This window comes from Aquarana catesbeiana, linkage group LG10, assembly GCF_042186555.1.
Source record: "Aquarana catesbeiana isolate 2022-GZ linkage group LG10, ASM4218655v1, whole genome shotgun sequence".
Lineage (NCBI taxonomy): Eukaryota > Metazoa > Chordata > Amphibia > Anura > Ranidae > Aquarana > Aquarana catesbeiana.
In genome coordinates this window covers 175,226,912-175,241,363 of record NC_133333.1, presented here as the reverse complement: position 1 = coordinate 175,241,363, position 14,452 = coordinate 175,226,912, and the positions used below count along the sequence as shown (strand labels likewise).

At 44.0% G+C, this 14,452-nt stretch overlaps 1 protein-coding gene across 2 annotated transcripts in view; it reads right to left on the bottom strand.

Annotated features, from left to right (window-relative positions):
* SKI (SKI proto-oncogene) overlaps positions 1-11,391 on the bottom strand; it is a 113,012-nt gene extending 101,621 nt beyond the window's left edge. Inside the window, exon 1 of one of the 2 annotated variants that reach the window (XM_073602991.1) lies at positions 9,658-11,391. In XM_073602991.1, coding sequence (XP_073459092.1) covers positions 9,658-10,584 — 927 coding nt within the window. In that variant the 5' untranslated portion in view covers positions 10,585-11,391. The remainder of the gene's footprint in view (positions 1-9,657) is intronic. The other variant, XM_073602992.1, reaches the window with a different exon arrangement.
* Positions 11,392-14,452: the final 3,061 nt, after the last annotated feature.

The following is a 14,452-nucleotide window of genomic DNA, read 5'->3' as shown; positions in this document are numbered from 1 at the left end:
AAATGCACAGCTTGATGAATTTCTACTGAAAATTAACTAGTAGGGTTCCAGCATAAAAGGAAACCTGCACCAGTAACATTCTTCTATATAAAAGAATTAAAAAAAAAAAAAAAAAAAAAAAAAAAAAATTATATCAGTCCCCACTTGTCATGTTCCAAAGGCATCAGCATTTTTAAAGTCAATAATCTGGAAGAAGAATGCAAATCAGGGAGTTCTTACTTTCCTGATTGGCATGCTTGTTTTGGATCAGAAAGTACCAAAGCCATTTCTAGGTTGCGTGCAAGTTCCAGGTCAGGAAGCATTGAAGCCATTTTTTTTTTCTTTTTTTTAGAAGGCCACCAATGGCAAACCCTTATTTCTCAGTAACGGTTTACTATTACACAATAGGATGTACTAGAGAAAAAAAAAAAAAAAAAAGTTAATTATAATTATAGTTATACTATTTCCTACAGGAACCAAGAGTTTTGCCAATCCACTAACTTGCATCAGAAAAATGGCAGTCTGGATAGGACTTCTTGCCATGGGCAAGGTACTTTTACCAAATCCACCCCAGGCCAAGATGGGCATTGGCCTACTTTGTGATTATGCAAGAAATCATAGAAAGCAACAATCCGCTCCCTTGTATTAACTTCTGTAGGAAGACTACATCTGCATGCAATATGATTGGTTACAGTTTGCAACTTCCATTGTCCTTTTATTCAAAACCAATTCAACCAAGGAGCAAATTATCTATCCCCAACTTAGAACTACAATTTAATCACAAAAAAAAAAAAAAAAAAAAAACACACACACCTTCATTTGCTTTAGGGCTTGTTTATTCTGTTAACCAATTGTGAACAGACAGCAAACTTATCCTCTTTCACCATCCTGCTAAATATGTCACAGTTGGGTGAGATTTGTACCCAGCTTCCACAACAGCCATGAGGTTTAATTGACACCTGAAGTGTTACAAATGGCCGAGATTGGGCTAAAGCACTATGGCCTTTACGTGGCATTCAACTTTGCCCTTCTGGCAAGAGCAAATGGTCGTTTTCAGGAAGCCAAGGAAACAGAAATGACCAGATTTTAAGTTCACAGCCACAGCAAGCCCCAGCCTTCTCGTCTCCCTTCCTGGACTGAAAGCCCTTTTGGCAGCAGTAAGCTTTGGGTTAACTTGGTGCAGAATTGTTTAGTCTGGCAAGCCGGCCATAACCAGACTCTGAACAGTACACCTGTTTAATATTAAATCTTTCTCTGTGGCCTAGGCCTGAAATTCAAGTTTCTTCAGTCACCTTCCAGGTCTTTTGTTTGGGTGTTGGTTAAAAAAAAAAAAAAAAAAAAATGGGAAAGGAGGGCTGGGGAGTGATGTAAACCGCCTAGAGCAGCGATAAGAAAAAGGATGAATGGCTTAGAGGACAGGGCATAAAATGGGTGCAGGAGGGCAAAGGCTTGGCACTTATATTTACCAAATCTTTGTTAAACTTTCAAAGGGATTTAGAATTTTTAGAGCTTTTGATTCGCTGCCTAATCCCTACGATTCGCTAGAAATAATACACCTTGACCACATGTAATGAAGTGAATGGCAGACCAGCTAGGTTGGCTGTATTGGTTTTTGGCATTTAGCGGCGCTAGTCAAACTGAAAATAAACGAAACCATCGCATGCGCTCTAATTTTTTATTTTTAAACCACTGCACAACTGAAATCATGGTATATCAGCAAACGCTTTATTGTTATCTTTTAGGATGCACATGACCATGTGATGCACTTAAAAATGTGACTTGGGAGTTGTATGCACTAAATGCAGGTCCCTGACTCAGACAAGACATCATCAGAAAGAAGTAAATGACCAAAAGGATCATTTTTAGTAGCCAACTCAATTGCTTGGATATACCTATTTTTGACAGCCCAAAATTAAAATGGTCAGCAAGCTGGACAATTGTAAATTTGCCTTAAAACAAACAAGGCAGGATTGTTTAATTTCTGAACAATGCACTTGAGAGGGTGACCTGCATATGCACTATATTTGCTAAGGAAATCAACCCTATAGCTTGCAATATCTGACGAAGGCTGGCCATGGATGGAGCAATATTCTTTTCCTGTAACCGTCCCTGCCAGGAGACACGGTTCATGCAACCTGCCCATACATTGTTAGAAACTCGGCCAGTTCCTGTTGAACTGGCTGAGATTTGAACAGTCTATGGCAAGCTTAAAATTCCTTGGGCCAACAAAGGACCCTGTATCACAGGCAACAAAAAACTGGCCCAGAGTGAACGACTAGTTATCACTGCGAGAAAGGTTCCCAGTTTGTTTGCATTTCCAATGGACACTTGCACAGTAAAAGGATTGTTACTTCATCACAGAAAATTGAACAATGGGTCACAACAAAGTCTTTCAACTGTCCCTATGCTCGACAGTTATTTGACATTCCCCAAAGCTTTCATTAATTACATTGCACAGTATGACCGTCCCTTGGTACCAGATAACCCAAAAGAATTGCAGAGAGAGTAGAATTCTAAACAGAAAAAAAAAAAAAAAGGAAAAAGAAGACAGCATCAGGACATTGTATACAACAAAGCATGAATGGGAAGATAAGAGCAAAACAGGAATATGGTATAGGTATAGCCATCCCAAAGATAAATAATTAAAACATGTGTACACAGACATTAGTCCAGCAAGCAGCAATTTCCACACAGGCGTTGCGTCACTCATACTGGGAAAGACCAGCCTAGCAATAGCACTTAGCCATCCGTCCCCCATTGCAAAACGGAGATGCATATAAATCTGTGCATATGTAATCAACAAATAGCCCACACCACGCTTTTGAAAGAGCATTTCCTCCGTACATTTGCCTGTCACATTAAGAGTAATTGGTGGTTTCAGCCGGCTGGTAAAATTATCCCCACTGTCATAATCAGCGCAATTTCAATTTAACTGATATTTTATTTAATATTCAGCTCTGTATAATTAGCAATGAATGAAAAATGGCACTTCTGATCATTTTTTTTTGTGCTATGCCATGGTAAAAGCTCATTAGCTCTTCTGTATGCCTGTAAAACCCCAATAGTTAAACCGAAATTTACTACAAGACAACTTCATGTTCTTAAGCTACAGGGCTCCATTTTCACAATACTCCTCCATAAAAGATGGATTTGGGGTTTCAGTCTACCGCTACAGAGCATGTGCACCATATTTTACGTTGTGCGTTCATTAGTTATTTTAACAACTGGGGAAAAAAATTTTCAACAGAGTAGGGAAAGGTTAACTACAGTATGCCTCATTCAACAGCATAGGCCAAGGTCTGTCCATGTATATCTCTCCCCCCCCCCCCCCCCCCCCCAAACCGTTGGTCAAAGCTTATCATTTTACCTATGGATTACATGGACCAGCCTCAGTCTACATAGATAAAATTGGGGACTGGACATGAATATACCCTAGACAGAAAGTTTCCCTTATTCTCTACAGCTAACCAAACAGAACAGATCAGGGTATTGACCTTTAAGCTCCGTTATGCTGTAGTCTACAGAGACTGCACAGGCTGCCAATACATGGATGAAATGGATTTCTGTTGAGTCTTTCACAACACAGCCCATTTCCAAACAATGCGGAAGCCTGAGGAACTGGATGTCTAGCCTTGTGCAACGACGAGACAGACTATTATTGAGTAAAACCGATACGTGACCAATAGCCAGACGCTCTATCACATCGCTTTTAGAGAACTTTAAAGAGAAATCATTTGAACACGCCTTTTACTGTAAGCTTTTTCCATTATGCACAGAACTGACGTTATTGGGTGCTTATCAGAAAGACAGATTCAGAAAAGGGCAACGTGACATAGCTCTGTCATACGGAGACAGATAAGCCTTGCAGAATTTGCTTTGGGTTCACTCGTGCTTCATACATCAGAAAACAATTCAGTCTTACTCCCCAGAAGTGACTGTCCAGATGAGTTTTTTTTGCTGATGACCATTTAACTGCCCGCAGGTAAACTACTTTAGATCAACATTGGCTTGGCCAGACTTTCAAGTAACTTCTATTGAGTGCAAAGTTTTTCAATTGCTCTATTAATACATAAATATTCCATAATTACCAACAAAATGTCCATATTCTCAAACTACATATGTAACAGCACCAGATTATAATATAATTATATATATATATATATATATATATATATATATATATATATATATATATCCAGGCAATACGTGATCAGTTTTTACAGGAAAATAAATTTGCAAAAACTCTAGATCAACACAGCAACCATAAATGACAATCTGGTAGATTTTTTTTTTTGTTTTATAATTTTTCTGAAGTGAAGGAGAAATGGTAACCCAAGCCACTCATGGTTAACCAAAGTCTGATTAGTTGGTCTTCACTTTTTGAAGTGACTAACATCCATAATAGACAGAAAAAAGCCTAATTGTCTGCTGCCTAGCTCACAGTGTCTATGTCCTATTTACCCCAGACTCCCAACACTTGATATCCTGTCTGCCGTATCGAGGTCCTTACTCAACGCTTTAGCAGACACACAAAGAAAAGAAGGCTGCAATGCTTCACAAACCCAGGAGCACTTCAGAGCTGACCCATTTTATGACGGGGAACTATTTTTTTTTTTTTTTTTTAATTATCAGCTCACTGAATCACTGGAGGAAGTCATACACAGAACAGAAGACAATACAGAGCAGCCAAATAAAATGCAGGACTTGCTCTCCAAGCTTTTTATTTACATACCCAGAGAGTTGAATCATACATAGAAACCTTGACCTTAAAAAAAAAAAAAAAAAAAAGAAAAGGAAGTCAAAATAAACAGGATTGAAATAAAAATATTTAATAAATACGTTACATAATGAGCTGCCTTAGAGAAGATGAACAGTGCCATAGTTGTGTAAGCTGACGATGTGAATAACTGAATTCTGAAACAGGGCAAAGGGTTTTATCCCTCAAATACTACATAATCCGCAGGCCTAGTAAAAAGGCTTCAGCAAGCTAACAAGAGAAAAACAAAATTGATCTTTACAACACCAAATCAAGAATAACTACCACAAGAAAGAAAAAAAGAAAATCAATTCAACTACCGTATACTCTTACAACTGGGGGAAAAAAAAAAAAAAAAACAAACACACACACACACACACACACACACACACACACACACACCACAAACAACATACAACAGAACTTGAAATTGAATGCAATGCCATTTTGTAGGCTAGACCAAGATTTGATATACTGTACTACTCCACTAGGACTTTGTGATGACACTTTGAGCACGTCATGTTTCAAACTACACTGTCTGGCTGCTACTGTTTAGGGGGAAAAAAAAAAAATATATAAATTGTGTGTGTATGACAGGTACACTTCAAACATTAGCATAAGAACCATCACCATTCTATTTGACTGCCTGTGGATAAATAAATGTGTATTCATGACTATTAACACCCCACTAAGCTTTTTACTCAGCAACATTGCTTAATCAATTTGCCTTGCTTCCGATATTAGTATTTTAGAGTCATTCAACAAGCTGTGCTAGTAGCTGGGAAGACATTGGCTGGGCAAATTCTTCCATCTTATGCAATCTCAAGAATGTCTTCCTAAGTGCAACCAGTGCCATTTAGAGTCCATGCAGCACGAGTCTTTCCATAGAGAAGTGAGAGAAAGGGGATAATAGGGAGGGAGGGCGGGGAGGGATGCCCACAGGGAATACAGCCAAATGAGATTTAGATCTATTGTGATAAAAAAAAAACACCCTGTAGCCAAAATAAGAGATATGTCAGCAGAAAGAAGAACAGATCAGATCTGATTGCAGAGATAATAAACATCCTATTAGAACACCAAAGTAATCCTCTAAACTTTCAGGACAACATCTTAGACTCACCTGCTGCTTAGTGAACTGAAAAAACTGCTACAATTTTTACCCACATATCCATACGACACATGGATATCGTTTGGTAAAAACTTTCCCACAGCCTTGAGCACTAGTTCCTTAGTACAACCCTCTTCCTGAAAAAGGTCCAATCCAATGGTTAAAAATGATCAACCATACACCTAGGAACTTCTACCAACTACGTTTGGGTAGATCTGCCTGTTGAGAGGTAGAAGAGCATTATTCGGTATAAACTTTCCCACAACCTTAAGAACCACTTCATTTTGCACAAACCCTTCCAAAAAATAAAATAAATAAAAATAAATCTAACATATGATCAACCATGCTTTTGCTCCTAGAGACTTCTTCCACCAACTCTACACCTTTGCAACAGTTTCAGTAGATCTTCCCATCAAGAGGAGGCAGAGCCTAGACACATACTTCGACTTATCATACAGAAAAACGCTTGCTGACCTACTGTGGCAGAGGAGCCTGCATTCATAAGATAGCTCACACAAACGTGCCATCAAAGCAGCTTCCGAAGACACGCAATACGCATTACAATTCAGCCTATTCACAAGGTCACAAGTTAGGGGATGCTGGTCTTGTCAGGTTATCACAAAACATCAGTCTGTTGGCCTTGAGCTACAAAGACGACTAGGAAGCAGCAATAAAATGTAAATGCCCCCAGTGTGTGTAATATATATATATATATATATACACACACACATACACACACACATACATATACACACACACAGAGATACATACACACAATCAGACTTTTATTAAAGGTAACAAACCAACAGCGGCAGACTAATATGTCTGGTGAGAAACGGGTTAAACAATCTAGTCCCGAGCTACTCACAAATGGGTCCATTCTTGCCAGACAGTGCTATTCAAAGCCTCCACCTCAATCCTTGATTAGCTGGGGATAGACAAGCCATTAAAAACGCATCCACCTCCAACTATCACAGATAATGTGCCTCATTAATGCGCCACAATAGCTCTGACACACAGTTGTAAGAAACTCCTGGGGAAATTGGGAAGGAGTCTATTCACTGATAATACAGAGGGGAAAAAAAAAAGGTTTAAGCAATAATGTGATTTAATTGGCCTCCCAAGTAGAGATCTGTAAATGCAACTTTATTATGCACCAAGAAGAATCACACGAGATAGTCACACGTATTTTATGCAGAAACGCCAATGAATAGCTATATGGAATCGGGAACTGAAATTGTACAGTCGCTCAGTGGCACAAAAGCCGAGGTCCCCCCTTTGCTTTTGAAAGCTGGTCATTTCATCCTCAACCAGTAAATGAAGTACCCGCGTAGATTACAGCGTCAAAGGAAACCTAATACTTTTTGTCTGGGAACTAGTCTAGCTTCTCAAAACATCAAGAATTCGAGATCATAAAAAGGAAATAAAAATCCCAGGGAAAGTGTTTTGACAAAGAGAAAAGAAGTTTATCTACAAACACAATGCAGCTAATGGATAGGCAGGTCTGAAATTTGGAAGTTTATTAATTCAACAATCACAGGAAGGAAGAAAACAAGGATTGAAGACTCTGAAAGGGTCATGGAAAAAGTTTGTCATCTGCATGGTCCTTAAGTGCTGCCCACATAGTCGGATCCATGCCAGCTACCGACTCTGCTTTATGCACACTGGCATCCACATATGGTCGAGCCCAGACGCCTAAAATAAACCACTAGCGTCTGGACAGTCAGTCTGGGTGGCATGTCTTCCTTTCGGCTGCCCCAGTTATGTATACACCACCTACACACAATGCAGAATACCACCACCACTCCAGTGCCAGGTGTCTAGCTCACTGGATGGCAAGAAATAAATACAATGTCATTCCTAGAAAGAATTGATGATCTTCAGTATGGGAAACTACACGTTTACTACCCAGTGCATGTTTTATATAGGAGATCCTGCTGTACTATGTGCTACCCAGGAGATGTATAGGTGGGGATGGCCATCTATGCTAATGTATTTTCTTCTATATGGGGGTTAAGGGACACTGGACTGCACCTGTTCTGTATGCCTACATATAAAATGATGAACAAAACGCATGTCCTGGATTTCAAAACGCTACTCAATAGCTGCAACCGTAGAAGTTGCGCAGCAATTATTTTTATCATCGAATGACATCAACACACAAACCGCCACAGGTTGCTATCAGGTCACATTTACTGCCACCGCAGGACATGATACTTTGTTGTCTCTATGAGCACCCAAAGGTGACAGCCCTCCAGAGGGACACACTGGCTTTCTGGAATGAGGTGACCTGGAGTTCCGCTCACTTGTCACACTCCTCTAAGGATATCTGCGGACATGTGCAAATTACACCTTTATGACCAGTAATAACATCTGCCCAAATGCCCCCAAACAAACTTGAACTGCAATTAACCCAAACCCTCCTCCACAGTAAGAAACAAAACCAGCAACATTCCTTCCTATATATCCCCCTATATATCCCCCATATTATTAGAGTATACCTAGAATTCACAACCCTTTAACCCCTTGTGTGCCAGGGAAAACATTTTTACACCCCATGCTGACAAAATGAACCACTGCTTTAGATGACAAAATCCACACAACTCATTCTAAAACCAAATAATTCACTAAAACATACAAATACTCCCCTTTACTGCTAAAGAAAAGAGAACAGAAATATCAAAAATATTTAGAGCTCTATAAACTCATCAGCTGACAAACCATAAGGATGTGAATTGCAAAGTTAACATCATTTTACCCCTCAGATAAACAATATCTAGCAGAAAATAACAAAAACACTCCACTGTCAAAATCAAATACAATTTAACATTTTAACAGCCATAATCTCTGTCAATACAAGCATTAGCAATAAACACTCAACATTTAGAAGTTAACCCTTAACTGGCTAATATTAGACTGAAGATTAATCCCTTAGAATGTGCATTTGTATAAAATCATACCAATAACCCCTTTACTGCCGAAACACAAATTAACCCCTTAGCTGCAAAACCCACAAGACTACACATACATAAAAATGAAAAAAAGTCAATCTTCACCCCTTAGCTGACCAAACAACAAACAAACCACAGACTTGACAATTTAACCCTGTAGCTACCAAAAAAAAAAAAAGAGAAATCTTGGTGATTAACTCCTGTAGCCTGCAAAAAAAAAAAAAACCACACTAATATTCAACCCTACCTACCAATAAAAAAAAAAAGGAGACCCACTGAAACCTTTGCTGCCTAACACCTAGAGGTGCTTAACCCCTTAGCTGTCAAAAAAAAAAAAAAACTCATGGTGAGTAACCCCTTAGCTGCCCAGAACTAGAGCGGAGTAACCCCTTAGCTGCCCAGAACTAGAGCGGAGTAACCCCTTAGCTGCCCAGAACTAGAGCGGAGTAACCCCTTAGCTGCCCAGAACTAGAGCGGAGTAACCCCTTAGCTGCCCAGAACTAGAGCGGAGTAACCCCTTAGCTGCCCAGAACTAGAGCGGAGTAACCCCCCTAGGCTGCTCACTTATGACGGCAAACTCTTTGGCTGTCAAAGACCACCTCAAGCGGATTAACCCTGTGGCTGCCCACTTGAAGCGATTAACCCCTGAGCTGTCAAAACCATCTTGAGCCGATTAACCCCCTAAAAGAGGGGACTCCCAAGTGGAATAACCCTTTGACTGCCAAAAATGCCCCCCTTAGCTGCCAATAACTTGAGCTGACTGATTTCCCCCCCTCATCTAGAAGTGATTAACCCCTTGTCCGCCAAGCACCAGCCCCGATGAACCCTGTTAGGTGTCACCCCCCCCCCCCCCCGGTCCTCACCCGTGAAGTTTTCCTCTTGTACTTGTTGCTGTAGTCGAACTTGTCCTTCATCTCGTCCAGCAGCCTGCCCAGCCTGGCCTGCTCGTCTTCCCCGCTATAATCCGGGGCCAGGAGGATGTAGGCCCTCCAGTTGGCCGAGTCGAAGCCCCAGTGGCACGTCCGGTTCTCCAGCGCCTTGTGCGAGTGGACGACGAACTTGTGCGGGGGGTAGAGCAGGCGGCAGTCCAGGCACTGGATACAGGGGGCGCTGGGGTTGGCGTACAGCTCCGGGATGAAGAGGCCCTTACACTTGCCGAAGCACTCGTGGTAGACGCGGAAGCTCCTCTCGGTGACCTCGAGCTCCAGGCCGGCCGAGCCGGGAGGGAAGTCCTTCTTGCAGCGCGGAGGGAAGCTGCCGCCGTAGAGCAGGGCGTTGCAGAGGCGCTCGGCGTCGGTCTTGGTGATGAGGCCGCACGAAGGAGCGGAGAACGGAAGGATCCCCATGACTTTCAGGATCTCCAGCTGGTCGGCCGTACACCGGGAGCAGTAGACGTGCAGCTCGTCGCACACCGAGTTGATCTGCTGCAGGCTGAAGTCCCGGAGCACCGAGTTGAGGATCTGCGGGAGGCACAGGCGCTTCTCCCCGCCGACCACGAAGCACGAGATGGTCTCCCCCTCCAGGATGGTCTCGCAGCGCTCCGTCGAGCGGTCGGACGGCATGAAGAGCGGCCCCCCGGGGATGACCGGAGGCGGCTGGACCGGAGGCAGGTGGAGGATGGGCTCGGGCGGCTCCTTACCGCCGCTCTCCTTCTTATACATGTCCTGAGCCCAGCGGGCGGAGAAGGCGGCCGGGCCGCCCAGGGAGCTCATAGAGCTCAGGTGGAACTGCTCCAGGGTCTTCTGCAGACCGGGATGGGGCTGGAAGCTCCGGCTCACAGCCTCCATCATCGGGGGAGGAGGAGGAGAGGAATAGATGAGGGAAGGGAGGCGGACAGGAGCGGGACACCAACTCGTCACAAGCCGGGGGAACGAAGACAACTTCACAGGCGCTCCATGGCCGGACAGTCCCCGCGGCACGTGCCCCGCCGCGACCCTCTGCCCATAGGAGGAGGAGGAGGAGGTTCCTCCGCTCTCTATGATAGGACACACACGGCAAGTCCAACAGACGCTCTACAATAGATAAAGTTCCTCCGCTCTATGATAACACACAGCCGGGAAGTTCCTCCGCTCTCTCTCTCTCTCTCACTGATAGGATAGCACGGGAAGTCCTCGCGCCGCTCTAGGATGGATACAATAAAGTTCCTCCGCTCTCTGATAGGACGGAATGGGAAGTCCTCGCGCCGCTCTAGGATACAGCGAGGGGGGGTGGGGGGGAGTCGCTCTGCTCTGTGATAGGATAAGAATAGGAAGTCCTCGGATAGATACAAAATAAAGTTCCTCGTGAGATAAGGAAGGACAAGCGGTGTTCCTCTCAGGAGTGTCTCCTCATCCTGTCACAGCGGCTCCCCTCGTGTTCTACACAGCCTGGCTCTCCAATTCAGAGTGCTTAGCTAGAACTCTGTGTGTGCCTGAGCGCTCCAGCCGCCTCCTCCTCCCCTCCTCTCCCTTCTCCACCCCCTTTTCTCTCTCTTCTGTTTGTTGGTGTCTGCCTCAGTCATTGAATCCCAGCCAAGAATGTGACCAACTCCCCAGGCTGGCTCTTCCAGGAACAGCCGCCCCTCCCCGCCGGCTTCTTCTTCTTTTTTTTTTTTTTTTTTCCTGCTGCAAAGCGGAAAAAAAAACTTGTCTGTAGAAAGCGGAGTAAAAAAGACGATGGTTAGTGCGCCGGCGGGGGAGGGAGACAGGCGCGGGCGGGCAAGTTTACGGGGGGAGGGGGCAGGTATTGGTAATGGTTGTCAGCTGTGACTTTCTGACCCCTCTGGAGGACTCTTGTTGTGTCAGAGGGATTATTAGTCGCCTTTGTAACAGAAGGACGGGGAGGAAGGTGATAAGGACACTGACAGGTATCTTCAGACTGGAAATACTGAGTTCCTGGCTACTCCTGGCCTTTTCTGAGGTGACACCAATCACATGACATAAACCTCCACCAATCACGTGACATGACCTTACACCAATGTCATGACCCTCCACCAATCACATGACCCCTCCCTCCACCAATCATGAACCTCCACCAATCACATGACCCCTCCCTCCACCAATCATGAACCTCCACTAATCACATGACCCTCCACCAATCACATGACCCCCCCAATCATGACCCCTCCCTCCACCAATCACATGACCCCTCCCTCCACCAATCACATGACCCTCCACCAATCACATGACATGACCCTCCACCAATCACATGACCCCCCCATTCTGACACCTCTCTCCTACCTGTAAAAATCTGTATTTTATTCCTAGAAAATTACTTAGAACCCCCTAAATATTATATCTTTTTTTAAAAAAAGAAGAACTCCAGGTTTTCACACAATTTAGGCTGAGTTCACACTCACTGGCACTAAAAGCGCCCCTCTACTGCCTATGTAAACGATACAATGGTCAGCACACATTACCAAAACATGAAGCGTTAGCGTCGCTTCGCTTCAATTAAAACCTTTCAACACCTCCCATTCAAGTCTACAGTAACATGCCACAACCGCGCCAGCACGCAGTTGCGATGCATTAGTATAGTGTGAATTCTAGCTGCTTGTTAAAAAAAGTTTGTTAACCTCCAAAAAAAAAATTTAAAAAATCCTGCAAGACAAAAGCACAATGAGCTTGTGTGCATCACATACAAGCTCATTATAAAATACCTTAGATCGATGCCCTAAATCGGTGCCGTCACACCGCTGACAGGGCCGACATCTTTCCCGGAGTTACTTCCGGGTTCATGGGCTGCTGCGCTGTGATTGGCTAAAGTTGCGATTACATCACTCCCGCGTGGGAGCTGCCGGCCACGGCACGGGCCCTGAAGAAACGGCACGAGCGTTCTTCAGTGCACATGCACCAATGATGTCGACGGCAGCGTATATAGTAAATATCTCCTAAACGGTGCAAATTAAGGAGATATTTACAGTACCTACAGGTAAGCCTTATTATAGGCTTATCTGTAGGTACAATTAAAGTGAAAGACTTCTGTAAGACAAAGGCACGATGAGCTAGTATGCATCGCATACTAGCTCATTATGGAATAACTTAAAACAAAGCCTTCCAGCGGCACCCGCACACTGCTGAGACGGCTGACATCTTTCCTGGAGTTACTTCCGGGTTCGCGGGCTCTGGCACCGTGAGTGGCTGGAGCCGCAATGACGTCACTCCCGCGAATGTGCGCCGGAGCCGCCGTTCGGGGCTCAGAAAGAATGGCACCCGTGGTTGTTCCTTCCGAGCGGATGTGTCAGTGATGTCACTGGCTGCCTTTTAATGCATATATCACGTTGAGGAGATATTTACACTACCTATATTATAGGCTTACCTATAGGTAAATGTCAGCAGAGGAAGTTTACTTCTTCTTTACAGAGCAAGCCAGGAAGCGAGGGCCGCTTCCTTAACAACCGATTAATCAACTGTCAGCAGGCTTCCCTGCTGACAGCTGAATGTAAAGAAAGAATTGCCAGCAACAAACAAAATCTGGGAAAAAATGTCACGGGGGTCCCCCCCAATCTATATCAGGCCCCTCGGGTCTGGTATGGTTTTTGAGGGGAACCCCATGCCAAAGTTTTTAAAAAATATACCATGGTGTCCCTCCCCGAAATCCATACCAGACCCTTAAACAAGCATGTAGCCCAGCAGGTCAGGAAAGGGCAAACAAGCACCCCCCATCCTGAACCATACCATGCCACATGCCCTCAACATGGGGGGGGGCATAAGGGGCCATATTGATGGGGACAGGGGCCTCTTACCCACAAACCCAGGCAGCGGTTGTGGGGGTCTGCGGGCAGGGGGCTTATCGAAATCTGGAAGCCCTCTTTAACAAGGGGGCCCCCAGATCCCACCCCCATATGTGAATGAGTAGAAATACACAGTACCCCTACTCATTCACCCAAAAAAGTGTCAAAAAGAAACACAAACACAGTTTTTGACAATTCCTGTATTAAAAATAAGAAAAAAACAATGTCCCCCTTGTGTAGATACATCGTCAATCATGACGCCCGCCGCACTGCCTACCTGAAAAAAAAAAGCTCCAATTGCGCCGAAGGCTCCCACCCACATGCTTGCTCTGTTGCCTGACATTTCTTAAATAGCTAAGGGCCAGGGCCACCAGACGACCTCACCTAGTGTCACTGCCCCCTTGTGATGTCATCAACCAGTGCATACAAGCTAATGACGTCACACCTCTGACTCAGCTAATCAGAGGAAGCTTTGTATTCATTGATAGAATGCATCGCTCACACTGAACGCCGCTGCTATAGACTCTTCTGTGTTCTGGGTATGAGAAAGGAAGCCTCGGCTCGCACCTAGAACACAGTGCAGTATGTTGTATGTAGCTGCAGCTACATACAATTTATACTGAACATCCAAGGTTAGAAGGGGACATAGGGGGTTATTTACTAAAACTGGAGAGTGCAAAATCTGGTGCAACTCTGCATATAAACCAATCAGCTTCCAGGTGTTATTGTCAAAGCTTAACTAAACAAACTGAAGTTAGAAGCTGATTGGCTATCATGCACAGCTGCACTAGATTCTGAGTGCACCAGTTTTAGTAAATCTACCCCAATGCAAATTGTATGAAAAATTGGATTTCTACTTTAAGCAGAGACCCTAGAGCAGTGATGGCGAACCTTGGTAACCCAGATGTTTTGGAACTACATTTCCCATGATGCTCAACTACACTGCA